We start from the raw sequence: 16,776 nt of genomic DNA, 5'->3' as shown, positions 1-16,776 counted from the left end.
CAGCTTTTTTAGTTTTCTTTTTTAATGGATAATCTGATGGCAAGCTCAGTTATTTTCCTCCCTTATCTTAGTCATTATAAAACAAAACCATAGTGCATTAAGAAATCTGATTTTCAGGAGAGTATTCCTTAGCATCTACTCATTTTGTATTATGCTCCGAAATGTAGTACTATAACAAGAAATACAGAATAAAAACAGTACTTCCAACTTGAAATTGGCGTTAAGTCAAACAGATTTTGTGGTTTGATTATTTTAAAGAAATGCACATTTAAAGTACAATTAGATATCTCTACATACAAGCAAGCCTTTCTAATCTGGAAGAAAATTAAGAATGCAAAAACAGACATTCTCAAGTAAAATCTAGTAATTAACTTGTTCATTGTTGAAGAACAAAACAAAAAAACCTACATGTTCAGAATCTCATTGCTTTTATAATTTTGTAGGCTTAAAAGGGAACAGGTACAGATACTCCCTAAAAAGGGTAGTAATACAGTTAACTCATAAGCACTTGAATAAATGATAACACCTTAAAGTCTGTTTTTCCTAAATCTATACTATAAAACCTGCTCAATATAAATTACAGTTTAGAAAGAACTTTGTAACAAATCTGTGGCTACCTTCTTGGTAGTGTATTAATCTGTGTACGCATTTGCATAAATCTATTTAAAAGATAAGTAGCCAAGTTTCAAGTTTCCCATGAAAAATTAACACTATAAAATTTCTTGAAAGATACCTAAAAAGAAACAGCACAATTTTCAAACATATAGAGCACCTGCAGTTCTTCTTTAACTTCTTACTCTCAAGTTGGAACACTTTATTACACATAATTTTTTACACATAACAACATATTATTTTGAAATTTATCAACAACTAAATTAGTGTTCTGAATTTCCATGGGGAACCAGAACACAAATACTGTCTCATGTAGTTATGGTGATTACACACAAACACTTGCTTTATGAACACATTTCTAACGATTTTGGTAAATTGGTTTTTATACTTCATTTTTAATACATTTTTTTCCTCCATTACAACATTAAAAATATTACCCTTAAGCTAATGAGAAAAATAACCTTTCTGTTGTATCCTTTAATCTATAATATATACATTCTAATGACGTCTTTACCTCATCACTTGGATCATAATACTGCTCCAGATATGGATGGGCTAAAGCTTGCTCCACTTCAATTCGCTTATGAGGATTAAAGGTCAACATTTTATCCAACAAATCAAGTGCTAAGAGGGAAAAAAAGTAAACAAGAGTTCAATATATGCTCCAAATTGCAATGTGCAAAAAAAGTTGTAATCACTGATATTACATAGGAAAGACACACTACCCTAATTTTGTGCTAATTTCAATTTAAGATTTCCTTAAGTCTTTGCAGTTCCTCAGCTGGAGTAGCAGTAATAGAAGCAGCAGAATGCTTCCTGTAACTTGGACAGAGTCTCTTCCTCTGCCCAGCATATCAGCATTCCTTGGTTAGTTTCCTTTAGCAAGATCTAGTATGTTTTAAGAACGCCTGAAAAAAAAAAAAGTATACCCTTTCAAAGGATCTTCAGTGTCAGAATGAACATTAGGGGAAAAGATGCATAGAACCTTATCTTTGGTACAATCTGATTTAGTTACAGCAGAAACTGGATAGACTGGGTTTCTTCACTCAAATAGGTGCTCTGGATTTTTGGCAAAAAAAATCCAAAACAAGACAGATCTTTTCTAAAGTGAAAAAGTTATCAAGAATATACTCCTCTTCTGGAAGTACAAGAAGGAGGATTAATAAAGCTGATGGCAGCTCCAACTACCTGCTTCAATGTTTAATGATGAAAACCTCATCTAGAACTCGTTACAGTTCTAGATCCTCACAGTGAACTACCATAGCACAAGTAGCATCCCAGAAGATACTCTCCACCTAAGATGCAATCATGTTCGTATTAAAAAGATTTAGGCAAAATCTGTTAAACACAACCAATAAAGACTCCACAGAGAACTTTAAGATCTGGTATGACAGAGTGAGGTTTGATCAAATTCTGGACAAATGTTACAAGTTAAAGTTACTGCAACTCTTCAGCTGCTCTGATTGTGACAGGTTTTCATTTCCAGGAAAAGGTGGGGGGTGGGGGAGGAATGCAGATTTTAGCAGTAAGAAGCCCAAATATATTCGCAGTATCTTGAGTTCTACTCCATTTCTTCTCCTCACCACATGATTTACAATACAGAACTTAAAATACAGGCTTCTCTTTGCACCAAAGTAGTTGTAGTTTTGCATCAGGATAAGATGCCTGGATGAATACAAAGCATTTCAGAAGTTAAAAGACAAAAATTTACCATTGCATTTAAAGGCAGTTTTTAAAAGCCTCAAACTTACCCAAACAACAATTAACATTAACTATCTTTATACAGTTTTCTCAACACTGAAAACTTGCAGGGTGACATCATGCTAAAGCACGTCAGGCACAGTGCTTTTTATTGAAATGTTGGCAAATAGTTTCTTGAAACACTGCTCCGTCAAAGCTACTCTGAAGACTTAGATGAAAAGGTGTTACAGAAGTCATGCAAACTGTATGTTCCCTTAGCAGCTAAGCACATCACCATTGCTATAATTTGAGCTGTCAAAAGCCTACAGTAGAAAATTCTCACAGTGATGAGCACCGTTATAAAAGCTGAACAAATCACTGCTGTTTGAAGAAGTTAAGATCTCTCAATGATAGGAATAATCAGCTCTACATAATTCCTTGTGCAGAAATCAGCTTTTGTGTGGTAGTTCAGTATGTGATCATATTCACTGAGAGTAAATTATCCTATTAGTTCAAAAACTTTTTAATCTGACTTATGAATTGTGTCAAAGCAGGTAAAAGAGCACTGTACTGTGAATATAGCAACTCAAACTGTATTAAGTAGAATTTAAAAGGCAAGTTAATGGTTACATAGCAAAACAAAATACATCTAAATCTTTACCAAGGCATTGAAAAGACAGACAATAATTCTTACACTCCTTGCTTTTACAACTTTAGTTACAAATATTATCACTGGACTCTTTAAAAGACATTACAGTTTAGCATTTTCAACTTTTGAAGGACATTATCATGGCTGGTAGAGAGCTGACACAAAGATTGCACAAACTATACAAAGTGAGTTTGGAATTAAGAAGCTATCTTACTTCATATTTCAGAAATTAGGTTCAGAATTTGTTTGATGTCTGGGTCAAAATCCAGTCCCAACATTCAGCACTTGGGTAATATATCATTCTTTCAACGACAATAGCAAAAGTTAGGATTTCCATGTGTTACATGGAAGTTAAAGCTCAAAACACCACAACATGAAATTCTATATTGTTATTAAAATTTATTTTAATAACAAAGAGATAAGCTGGTAAAACAGCTTATCAGGTGATTTGTTTTCATATTGATTTATATAAATGTTTTAGAGGACCTGGATGTTTTATTTCCACCATAGATAATGGTAAATGCTTAAGGTAGTTTTAAAAATCCCATCCTGCTATTACATTGTATCAGATCTCTAAAAATGGAAGTGAGCACTAAAAGTAATAGAACATGAAATACCTTTAGGGTCAGCATTCGGAAACAGCCTGTTCCATGGTACCTTATTTTTGTGTGGTAGGGAAAGCAAGTAGTTTCTGGCCTTTAAATTTATTATACAATTCAGATCTTCTTGGGAAGGGGATCCAAGTATACCTTAAAAATAAATAAATAAATAAATAAGGTGCTGCATTCCTATGAAAAGTACATGAAAATAGTCACATCACATTTAATCATCAATAATAAAATTACCAGAAAGAAGATTTCATCCTAAATGTTTTAGGAGTACAGAATATCTTAGGAATTTTTAGAAACATTTCCTAAAAATAGTTAAGTTAATTTTTCTGGTAAGCAGACAAATGCATTTAGGTTTTCCTAGTTATCAGTACTCCATTTAAAAGATCTCAAGACTATAAGTTGCTTACCTGTAGAAATATATAAGTAAATAAATTAACTTGGATTTTTTGATTTGTATATTTGAGCTTTTTTACATCTCTTTAATATAGTAAATAAACTAGTAAGTATCTTCGAGCTTCCCTTCAAATCAATGATTTATCACAGAGATCGCTGTAGAAATAACTACATGGAACAGATAATGCACCTACAGATCCAGACGTTACATATTCTTAAAGACATTTAATATACACATAAGTAGCATAGAAGAAAGGAGATACAAGACCAAACAAGAGAAAGAAATGGGTGACCAAGACTAGCCTAGCTGGTAGAGGTGGAGAGACACAGATGGACGTGGAAATGCGATGTTTATATTAAGCTTACCAAGGATATGGTTAAGTTGGTCAAGGTAGTGTTTTCCTGGAAAGATAGGTCTGTTGGAGAGCATCTCTGCCAGAATGCAGCCTACTGACCAGATGTCAATAGACTTCGTATAACCCTGCAAGTAAAGGGAAAAAATTGTTTCGTTCAAAGGTATTTTTGCATAATTGCAGTAATATGTTACTTTACTAAATTGTGAAAGTGCACTCATGTTAATTCTTTTTTCAAGATTAGATGAGTCATGCTTACTCATGCTGTTTAACTTTTCTGGTACAGTAAGGAATAATTAAGCATTGTATATCAAAAACACTACTTGCAAGCGTTAACAAGAAATGAAATATGCAATATGTGCTGTTCCAAAAGGATTCTCTTAAGTTTAGCTACACCAGCTTAGTATTACCAACTGCAATTTTTGCAAGGCTCCCTAATTTTCTAGCCAATTTACACTAACAAATTTTGGTAACAAGCTAATCCCTTATATTCTTATTAATTCTACAATTCCTAACAGTATGTTAAATACACACGTGCATGCCATGAAAAGATGCAATCCTTCTTCCTAAAAGCATACGATCTAAATACAACACAAGACAGTAAGAAGCCTTCAGCATCAGAAGGATGGAAGGACAAAACAGATTGTTGGTGCGTTAGTTTGTAAAACACAACAGGTAAGTAGTCAAGATGATATGAAAAGGCTAACAGTAGGAAACAAGGTCTATATGATATAACAAGAATGGAACAAATTATGTTATTTTCATGCATACAACCTCTGTTGTCTGTAAGCAGCAGCTTGGATTCAGCAGTTACCCTGATGCCTGGGTAATACAAGGGCAAGTTTACTTCAAGAGTCCTCGCCCCACGAGCTCCCTTGCCTCATTCTCCCATAGCCTGCTGTCCACTACTCCCCTCCTATTATAATGCAGGGAGCTTCCAGAAAAAGCTAGTGACTTTGCTGAACCCACAGCCACCTCAGCACCAGCTTCTCAGGATGTGATTACTTGACTGTTTTCAAAGCACTGTAATTCTAAAAGGAATCAAGTTATAGGCCTGGAACATAGTAATTTCACCATTTCTTAAGAAGCACACAAAATATTTTCTTGTAAAAGCTGACAAACGTATGTTGATATCCAGAAATAAAAATGAATTAGGTTGTCGTATGTTTATGGCTTCAAGGCGAGTTTAAAACACAAGAAGCTTTAAAAAAAAAAAAAAAATCCAGTTCATCAGATGACTATTTTCTAAAGTACATTAAACACGGTATTGCCACAATAAATCCAACTCAACGTGTGGAATATCTGAAAGAACCTGGTCAGAGTACTGAACTTTGACAAAAGGTTATGAAGATCTTATATCATATAGGATATCAGATACACCTTAACACAGCCAGAGAAGAAAATGTGAATAACTTCAAGTATAAAATAGAAAGGGATGATTTGATTAAGATTATGGGAAAGCAATCAAGATTGACATAAAGGAAAAATCACAAGCCTTTAGAATCAGATTTACTCTCATTATACATTCTACATCTAAATTAAGATGTCAAGATGACACTAAGACAGCATTTGCAAGTCATAATGAAGACAGTAGTAAAATGCTCTCGTTACTAGTACTTCTGTCCTGCTCTATGCAAGGGCATTTGATGGAAAGAAGTCTCATGAATGACAAGGACTGGGCACACTGGAACTCACGTATATGTATACTCAGTTATACTATCCAGTAATTATATCTAGAACCACACATTTATTGGAAGCCAGTACGTAGATAGCAAAACCATTAACATGTTTCCTTATGACTATGCATGCGTTCTGATCCTAAAAACACAGGAGGAAAAAAAGCAAACTTTGGTACTCACAGGTGAACAGGAACACTGTAACAGTGCACTATGGTTCTTACCTTAGAATTTAGCATGATTTCAGGAGCCCTGTACCAACGTGTGGCTACATATTCTGTTAAGAATCCTGTGTGATCGTGATCTGGATCTGCAACACGAGCCAGTCCAAAGTCACAAATCTGGTTTTAAATTAAAAAAATAAAAAAATAAAAAATTTAGAAATACAGCTTCCAATGCTTCAATAAACATTAACTGACCAAGTCACCTTTCCCCAATGCATGATGCAACACCTACAAACACGGTTAACCTGCATTTGTAGAAACAAATTATCGCACAAAGGTTATGAAAAATGTTTTGGATGTAAGTACAAAAAATATTTGGTTAGGCTCAGAAGAATAAATGATATGGGAAAGAAAAATGTTCCTGATGAACAGTTTATTTTCTGCTACCAGCTTACTTAACACCTTCTCTGCTAGGTAGGTGGCAAGATATACTTCTCCAGCTTGTTATTAGAAACTTATCAGAACAAGCATAGAGAAAAGAGAAAGGGATTAGGATTCCCAGAAAACCAAAATTACTGACCAACACATTCCTAGCATAGTTCAATATCCCTTTTTACAAAAGCTACTGTCACAACTGTGCATCTTTGCAAAAGAAACATCCTGCCCAAACATGAGATAAGAGGCTCATGATCATAATCTCTCCAGTCTACCATTTTTTTTTCCAGTTTTTACTTTTTAATTATCCCCCCAACATACCTCAACCCTATAACAGGAAGGCAATTTTATCTAACCATGGGGAAAAAAAAGAGGGGGGGGGGGAGGGAAAACCCCAGCTCTGATCTAGACTAGCAAGTCCAGCAAAAAGGCGAAACTGTTTTTGATTGCCCTCTGGTAAGGAGGCAGAGCTATTTAATAGGAGAAGCAGCTCTTAAGATTTGACTGGTGTCCTCTCTCCAGAGAGGAATTAAGAAAACTGAAAATGTGAAGAAAAATAGTTTTCTATAATACAGCAGCTGTTGCTTTCTGTCATCCTACTGATAAACAGCAAGCTTGTTGAGTGACACATTAGCCACATCCATATGCTTTCAATGCCACCAAGCACTAGTCTATGATAATGATCAATTTCAACATGAAATTTTTAACAAAAGGGTATTTGCATGACAATTTCCTCTCAGAAAAACAAAGCATCAAATGTTTGCACAACAAACAGTTAACAGGTTCCTCCTATACACATATTTTGTAATATAGACACTCTGATAGTTAAGTGTGCATACTACATATATTAAAAAATAGGAAATAGTAATATGTTGTAGTCAATAAAGATTTTACCACATCATCTCGCCAAAAATTCAGAAATATCATTGTACCCCAGCAACCTACCCTTTTATGTTCCTGGAGGGACAGCCAGTGAAACCTAGTTCAGTTAAGAGACCAGTTAAGGAAGAAGTGATTCAGCCGAATAAAAGCTACATCTGAAAGTCAAGATTCAGCAACCAATTGCTAAACAGAGGGACTGAAGAAAAGACGATGATGAAACTCAAACCAGCCTGCATAGAAGGACTTCTCTGACTTTAGCTACATATACCTCTCCCCTCCCCAAATCCTTAACAAACAAATAAACAAAATGAACCCTTTTAATAACCCTTCTAATAATAAGGTTTTCGCAGGCTACAGAGATAGGGCAGCTGCCTTGTTTGCAATTAGCAGCTTACATGAAGAGAACCAGTACAAATAATCAGATGAGTTTCCTGTAAAGACAGGCCAAGAAACTGTAGAGGATAGCATTATGGACTTCAAAAAATAATTATGCAGATAGATAGAATTGTTGCAACCTCTTCCTCCTACCCCCCCCCCAAAAAAAAAAAAAAAAAACTAGATGAGACTAAAGCAAGGAGACCTTTGCAGAATTAGGATACTACATATAAGCAAAGTGCTATAACTGGTTCTAACAAAGGCAAAAGAAGAAAAACTTCCTCCAGTCCATTGTAAGGAGAAAGAACCGAATTAAAGATGTCTGTGAACGTCTCAGCCCAGGTAGAAAGAAGTGTAACATGGGATAGAAAGGAATATTATTGAACAAAGAGAGCTCAATAAAGTGACAAAGCCTCTGCTGACTTGAGCAGAAACAGGTTACGCAGAAAAGAAGAATCTCCGTTAGTGAGAAAGGCACCAAGTTTGAGGCTGTAAGAAAGAGGAGCTTTTGGCTGTGGCCTTGCCAGCTGCAGAGCTAATCAGAAGCATTAACAGGGCAGAATAAAAGAGAAACTGGAGGGTCAGCATTCTGCCTGAAGTCCCTGGTAGAAGGGAAATAGAACAGAGATGGACTGTACCTTGGTGGGGGTGGACAGTTCTTGCCCTGTGGCAACAGAACACATTTAACAGAGCAGTGACCCTACATAGGACAAAAAAAAGTTGTGTGTCCACTATGCCTGTTCAAATATTAAAGTCAATTGGGAAAAGTCAGAGCGCAAGAAGGAGATAGGCTTCTCAACCAGAAACAAAACAAAAAGAAGGAACACAGAATCTGTGGGAGTGGTATAATGACAGGCAAAAGAATTCTTGACATTTTGCCTAAGTCACAGCAGAAAGAAAAAAAAAACTGCATAATGAAAGACCCAGATGTCAGTCAATGCTCCATACCTTGTTTCTCTTCCTAAATAATAATTTAAAAAATAAATAGTATCCTATGTATATATTTAACTTCCAATTCTTGAAAACAATTTTCTTGTAATCACTTACCACGTCTTTTAAATCAGATGAAGCTACAAAGCAGATAGGAAAGTTTATCAGGAACATGCACTTATAACTATTTACTAAGCAAGTTAAATGACACCTGACAGTACTATGAATACACTGAAATATCTGAAGAGTCGTATCATCAACTACTCTGTGCATGTGCGTGTATATACATATTTTTTGTAAAAAAGGAAAAGAGGTGCTTTCATGAAAATTAGTTGTTAATAATGAGAGGGTAGCTGAAACAGTTTAGAACTTCTAGAGCAATTGGTGAAATCCTGAAACAAACAATAAATTGCAGTCTTCCCTCAGGAAAAACCTTCCTTGTCCTTCCACTTAAGTCCATTAAACTATCTAGCATCTTGTGGATGTTTAGTACTCAGAATTCTGTTGCTTCTTAGTTTAGCTTTGCTTTGTATTCAATACACAGAGAGAAAAGCACAACTTATTCATGATATTGCTAGAGTGCATTGATGTTTTAATCAAGTTAAAAGAGTGGATTCTCAGCTAGAGTAAACTGGTGCACTGAAGACACATTACAGCATACTAGTTGAGAATCTGTTTAAAATAACTTTGACCTGATTTTCTGAAGTATTAATGCTACTGGCCTAGGAAAAGCTGTCGTGACCACATACTTTTATGTAATTTATTTCATTTATGAGATTGCAAAACAGGTCAAATATTTGGGCACAGATGATCATGACAGCACATGAAAATATTTCCAAAAAACATTAGACAACATTTTAGAGTATATTCCTGCCTACAGCACATCTGACTCTATACGTCTCCATTATTTATGGGAAAGATGCCAGGCTGTAAAAGAGCAAACCAATAACTTTACTACCTGGGACTCTCACTGGAGAGAGCTTCCAAGGTGATAAGTTTTCACGAACTCTTAAACCTAATCTGTGACCAAGAAGACATAAAAGGAATAGTAGCTAAGTCAGGAACAGTAGTTAAGTCAAATTATGTATTCTGGGCTTATCACATAGTAGAAGAAAGTTTGTGAAAGTTTTAGGCCTCATTTAAATGAGTATGTAGCTTACCCTAAGGAAAAGGGTAGGCCCTTTAGGCCCTGCACTTCTGCCGTTAGCTTTCAGCTGACCACAACAATCTATAGGGTTCATAGATGAATTATGTCAATAGAGACAAATATATTCCTTTCCTGGAAACTGAATCTACAATCCAGAGGTCAAGAGCACATGTAAGGGAGAGGAAAGAAGGAGCTCCTGTTACAACTTGTAGAATGCTGGGCTCCCGAAGAGACCAACAGATCTCTCTCAGAACACCTTTAATGAAAAAGAGGCTAACAGCATTACTACTGAAGATGAACAAACTGTCTATTTTTGTTCCTCTGAAAGTGTGATTTTTTTTTTTGAAGTTGTTCATTTTCACAGTATGTTATGTTCTGAATTTACGTACGATGATCATTATGTAAGCATGCACATGTACATAACAGTCCCACAGATTGGCAGAACTGCCCTAAAAGAAACAAGTTGGTACAAGTACAGCATTCATCAGACAAGGCCTAACATGCACTAGTTTTCTCTCCAATTCTTTTGTTTAAACTTTAGATGTGGTATTACAGCATAATACCAGAGTTCCCTTTAGGTTATGAAAAAGCATGTGCACTGGCATACAAACTATCATATTCTCCACTAGGAAAGCATATATTGCAGTGGCATGGTCTAAAGCATGCTATTTTAAAAATCTTAGAAATCTGAATAGTACTCACAAGGATCACATTCCATCATTTTGCCACCCAGTGAGCTTAACTTCCTTTTTGTGACTATCAAACTAATGTTAAAAAAACACCTTTTGTTCTTCAATTGCACATATATAGAGAGCTACATTCAAACTGTTCTTTCCTGCTTCCTTCACTCAAAGTTGTAGATTTTTCCCCATCTCTTTTCATGAAGGGGTTAATGTCCTGAGGGGATCTGCAGTATCAGCAGATCAGCTGCTAAAATCCTATAGCAAGAGTCAGAGGTGACTAGTCCAGCAGTACTAAGCATTATGCGAACCTGATCCATAAAGTGGGCACATAAAGCAAACTGTAGCCAGTATTTAGGAAGGATAAGTATATGGACAGCAAGGATTTTTCATGGAACTGCGACAAACTTGCAACTGGTTTACATTTTGAAGACTTTTTTTTTTTTTTAATGCTAGACCTACTATCAAAAGCAAAGTGTAATTAGGTGCAACTGAGCATGTATCAAACAGCTGTACCATGTCAGATCACATTCACCTAAGCTCACTAATTTCTCTCCATCATTGGTCAACAGCAAATACTTAAGACAAAGTGTAAAAGGCAATATATTCCAATGCTTCTCTAGTATTCTCTCCAATCTTCCACGGATTTGCCACTACCAGACTCTGAATCAGAGGTAGTACCTTTGTATTCAATAGCTTTTTGTTCTATTAACTTGCCCAGTGTTCTTGTGAAGTCACATTGTCTTAGTACCTGCAGTACTCTACAAGTTCCACAGCTTAGCCATGCTGGAAGTTAAATATTGTACCCTTTTGCTGAGTATGCCAGCTGCTCCTTTCATTTGCCAGCTCTTACTTCTTTTACAGGTATAGACAGTAAACAATTTTTCTCTATGCACCCTCCTTATGCTACTAACAATTTTATCATCTTCTATTACATTCTTTTTTTTCCCTCAAGCAATCTTTTTCCAGCTGAGAAGACTTAGACTGAACAGCTCTTCCTTTTATGGAAAGAAGAACTTTAAAGTCCTGGTCCCCTCATTTTAAAAGGATATCAAGTATGATCACACAATATTTAAGATTTAAGAAGAGCAGGAAGTTATAGAATGGCATGTTTTCTGTTTTCATCTCTATTTCTGTTCTAATTCTTCACACTTGGTCTGTTCTACTGAACACCACTAAGCACTGATATTTTCCCAGAATTATAACTGCTTTAGGATCACCTTTGGGTAGTATTAACTAGTACGGAGCCCATCATTGAAAACGTAAATGAGTAACGTTCCCTCTCCAAGTAATTGCTCCGCATTTAATCAGCGCTGAATTTCACATGCCATTTTAGTTGCCCCCTAATACAAAGTCCTTTTCTTTTTTCAGTCCAATGCTGAACAATTGACAGTTTAACACAGAGGAACCATGACCTGAAATACACCAAGTTTTGAGTTTACTTTCTAGGTATAAACTATGCAGTTCTTGATATGTATTTGCACCCAGCTTCCAACAAGTCTGTTTGTAAATCAGCCTCCAGATGGAAACATTGATGCACTCATCAAAACATATTTAACAGAGTATAAAGTTCTTAGTCACTCAAACCTTAATGATTTTATCAAAATCAATAACATTTTGACAATCTTCCCAGGATAAGAAAATCCCATTAACCCCCAGTAACAAAACAATGTTCATGATTAGAGCAGGTAGTTTTTTAAGACACCATAGGAGCAAAATTTGTTCAAGAGACTTCAACTAACCTTGAGATCACAAGTGGTGTTAAGCAGCAAATTTGAAGGTTTGAGGTCACGATGAAGCACATTGGCTGAATGGATATATTTTAACCCTCTCAGAATCTGGTAAAGAAAATAACAGATGTGATCGTTGCTGAGGTGCTGAGTCTTTAAGAGCTTGTAAAGATCTGTCTCCATAAGATCTTGCACAATGTATCTGTAAGGCATCAGATGTAAGGCAGCAAAACAAACTCAGTTTCATGTTAGATATCAACATACAGTACCAGATGAAACTTCTGTCACCTAATTTTTGTCTCTTATTTGTCCATTTCATGACAGTTATGAAACTATTAAGATGTTTCTCAGTTTTCTGGGGATCTTAATTTGATCAGATTCCTATACAGCTTGCCAATAAATACAGACTGGTTTAGTTTAATGAGTAATAAGATTTTGAGATACTTGCTTCCAGTAGCATAAAAGCATGAAGAGGTAGAAACTGATCAGTCTCTTTGCCACCTCCCCAGTTCAAAAATTCAGCTGTTGTTCCCCTTTACTGTATGTTTATCATGCTACACTGAACACAAATAGTCCTTTGTTTACCACAATTAAACCCTAATATTTTCAGTCAGATGATTTTCCCTAAGATTGGGATAAAGAACAGTGTTTTTTCTCCTCCCTGCTGTAATAGGAATAAGTTAACTCTCGGGTTATAGTTCTATTATCACTTTTCACTGAAATGAACAGGACTTCACTGGAAAACACTGTTATTGCCATCCCAGCTGGGTGTTTCCATCCTTTCCTCTAGGCACAGACTGGAACGCACTACTACATCTTTTTGGAGGCAGTATGCACTTGTGTTACTTCAGACTGGTCAAGGAAAAGCAGCCTCAAGACTCCCACATAATACTGAACTCAAACAACATATTGCTAATTTATGAAGTGAAAATATTTGACCTAGATTCATTGAATTCAATTGCTGCCTCTATGTTTCTAGATTTTTTTATTGGGCAGGCACCTGCAAAGACCTAGGGAAACCAAAAGGAAACCATGTATACAGACCTGGGCAAGTTAAGCTGGCTGAATCTAAACAAGGCCTTGAATCTCAGGTATAGTCTCCTGGCTAAGACTACTTCTTACGTTAGATATCCCATGAAGCTAAGTTTTCTATGGAAGAACAGCAGCAGAAAGGCCATATTTACATACACTAATCAAGCATTTTACCTGCCCATGTTCAGTCTGCAACTTTTCACGTATGCAAGAAGCACCATAAAACTCTGGGGGTTTTTTTTTGTTTTGTTTTTTTTTTTAAAGATGTAGCCTTTCTATTATTCAAGAAAAAATTATATGCTTTCATGAAAATTTAGACAATTATACCAGAGTCGAGCCATTTTATTTTCCCCTCAAAGCAATCAGATAGTACTAACAAAGGCTCTATTGAGAGTGAATGTAGTTCTAGAATTAAGTGACTAAACTAAGTCCATCTCAACAATGCTGTGTCCTTTGCCTTGGAAAATAGAAACGAACATATGTCTCTTTACCTGAAAAAGAGCAAACAAAACTTGTGCTCATCTAGGTATCAAATCAGGGACTCTTTAAATTTCCCTTTCAATTCACAACAATAGGTGATAAACTTTTATTAACATTTAATAAGAGAATGGAAAGGGCGAAATATGCAAAACAGGGAAGGAGAAGGCATCCATCACTAATTGTTAAGAACAACTTTAACTTTAAAAGGATACACATCTTTCATTTGTTCAATAGTTGGAGCTCTGATGATATCATTTATTCCAATAATATTCTCATGCCTGAAGCGCAGCAGAATCTTAATCTCTCTCAGAGTTCTCTGGCAATACGTCTGATGCTCAAAAGGACTGATTTTTTTTATAGCAACTCGAACTTTGTTGACGTTATCATAGGCAGAACTGGAAGAGAATCAACAACATTACAGTTATTAGGAAGGTTAAATTCATTCACTTTAGAAAGCAAGAATATGAATTCAGCTGAATCTAGGGGCAGCGCATTTGTTTTACATTTTATGAAGAGTGGCCATAGTGGCATGTATTTTTTTAGTTTGATAAACCGCTAAAATATTTATGCACTATCACCAACTCATTTGGGTATCTACAAGTCCTCATCTTTTCCAACTGACTCAGTCTGCTGATTTTTCGGTACCTGAACAAAGAAAAAAGTATTCATCTTCTTCACGAGCCTGTGGAAAAAACAAGTTTGAAGCTATCGTCATTAAGAAAGAAATTTGAGATAAAAGTTCACCTAAGGTTAACCCGCTCACTTGGAGAGCAAAAAAGTCTTCAGAAATCATCTTTTGAGTAGTGAAATCCACAACCTAGGTCTACCACCTGCAAGTAATTCCAACTGCCACAACCTTTGACTCCTCCATCAACCTACACCTAATCTCCAGTGAAGATTAGAAATTGTAGAAAAAAGAAATGGAGAACTTGTGAAAACACCTTTCTAAGCTCAACTCCAAAAACAACTGAGTTCCAGAAAAGAATAATTAAACTATTTGTGTGAAGCCAAAGCAAGCAGCAGTGCACTCAAGGAAGATGTTGATTATGACCTGTATTAATGAACACATTGACTGCTACAGTTAGAGTACTCTGCTTTCAGAAGCTCAGAAAGGCATTCCTAGTTATGCCTAATAAATAGCTAATAGCTAACTAATAGCTTCAGTATTTCTGTTCCAAATGTCCACTGTTTACAAAGAATATTGCAAACGGTAAAAAGGCTCATGAAAACATTTATGATTTTTTTTTTTTAGAGTTTAGACTCAAAACTTATTACTGACCTACAAATTTTAGGATGTCTTACATGGTCCTGCTTATGGAAAGGACAAAGCATATCATTACAATCTTTTCTCTCTGTATTAAGAGTATATGGTAATTGAGTAGAACAGAGTCTGTGTGCATATGTTTTTTTTAAATATACATAAAGGCTTCTTTAGTCCACCTAAAATTTCTTTTTACTCTCTATTGATTTGTTTCAAAGTTAAAAAATAATCAAGCCTACATTTAAACATTTCTGCTAGTCTCAACTATTTCACATAAAAAATAAACATACTAGCCAGACAGATTTTCTATAGTCAACTCATAGAACACTGTCTGAAATCCTCTTAAGTGGCATTACTCTGCTGAGATGTCCAGGTATCTGGTGATCAGGTAAAGGAAAATGAAATCTGAAAATATGATTAGAAAAAGAGGACCTAAAAGCAATTCAGATGCTTGAGCATTTCAGATTCTTCCAACATAAAGCAGATTTGTGGTGCAACAAGGTGTTCTTGATTTTTTACTGCATACAGAAACGTAACAGTTTTCACTTTTGCTATTAAAAATGACAGAGAACTGCTGCTGCCACTGAGATACTCATATGGTTCATGTATACATACTGACATCCTTTTGCATGATTTTTCCACAGAATCACTTTGACTTGTCTGCATCCATAACTCCAATCTATAATCATATAGACAGCTGCAAATTTTATTTGCCTTAGAAACACTGAACTCAAACGCTCCATAGGGTGTTCTGTAATTCCACATGCTAAGCAAGTGTTAATTATTACTGCTGCTATTACATATGTATAGCTAACACATGAACAATTCACAAATCTCAAAACAGGTAAAAACAAAATGCCATAAATGGAACTTGGCATAGCCTTCAAGAGCACTTCACCTTTAACTGATTAACTAAGAAAATTACTAATCACCTGAGTTGCTTACAAAACACCAGTAAGGTAAGTCACAGGCAGAGGACAAAACTAGAAATATTTCTGAAGAAAGAAAAACCTGTTTTTGGGAGAAGAAATAATAAGATAAGATTCTTTTTACTTTACACAAACCTCTTTCTTCTTTGTATTGACTGAAGCATATGCTTTCTCCCACAATGCAGAATCTTACTTCCTTTCAAAGTATGGGACAGCAGCAGCTATGCAGCATAAAAAAGGCAACATGGCCAATATTTAGCAATTGATGCTGCTTAAATAAAAGCTCCTAATTACTTATAATGTTTGATAAAAGCCTGTTTTTGAGATTTCACTGAAGTTTTTGTTTTTTCAAGCAAAAGTTGGTTATTGGTGAAAAATGGGCAGCTTTCTTTGCACAGATTCAATGAATGTGAATCAATCAAATATGCTAAGATTTTCTCTCTTGTGGCTCAATTTCAATTATAATTCTCGAAGCATTACTTAGAAGGTGGTTTAGGCTATTCTTAAAAAAAAAGGGCAATTTTGCTTTCAGATGGTTCTACTATGCAATCTACATGATTCAGTGTGGAAGAAGCAAAGTATTTCCAGTACAGATGTAATCAATTTCCTCTCTAGTGTACATTTTGCATACAGTCATTTTTCTGTTCCTATCAGAAGATCTCACCACGCTAATGTACCTAAGCATGCACTTCTGTTACTGTTGCAAAGACTGAGCTCACGAGAGCAAAAGTGAAATAGAATCTAGTTAAAACATTAA

At 35.5% G+C, this 16,776-nt stretch overlaps 1 protein-coding gene across 1 annotated transcript in view; it reads right to left on the bottom strand.

Moving 5' to 3' along the window:
- The window catches only part of MAPK1 (mitogen-activated protein kinase 1), a 45,245-nt gene that overhangs the window by 12,768 nt on the left and 15,701 nt on the right, over positions 1 to 16,776 (bottom strand). Inside the window, exons 2-7 of the mRNA XM_068911409.1 lie at positions 14,042 to 14,224; positions 12,330 to 12,519; positions 6,199 to 6,315; positions 4,312 to 4,426; positions 3,559 to 3,690; positions 1,127 to 1,236 (exon numbers count right to left, since the gene is read on the bottom strand). Coding sequence (XP_068767510.1) covers positions 1,127 to 1,236; positions 3,559 to 3,690; positions 4,312 to 4,426; positions 6,199 to 6,315; positions 12,330 to 12,519; positions 14,042 to 14,224 — 847 coding nt within the window. The remainder of the gene's footprint in view (positions 1 to 1,126; positions 1,237 to 3,558; positions 3,691 to 4,311; positions 4,427 to 6,198; positions 6,316 to 12,329; positions 12,520 to 14,041; positions 14,225 to 16,776) is intronic.

Source organism: Struthio camelus, chromosome 17 (genome assembly GCF_040807025.1).
Source record: "Struthio camelus isolate bStrCam1 chromosome 17, bStrCam1.hap1, whole genome shotgun sequence".
Taxonomy (NCBI): domain Eukaryota; kingdom Metazoa; phylum Chordata; class Aves; order Struthioniformes; family Struthionidae; genus Struthio; species Struthio camelus.
Note: the sequence above shows the minus strand (reverse complement) of the source record. Positions and strands in the feature narration are given on the sequence as shown.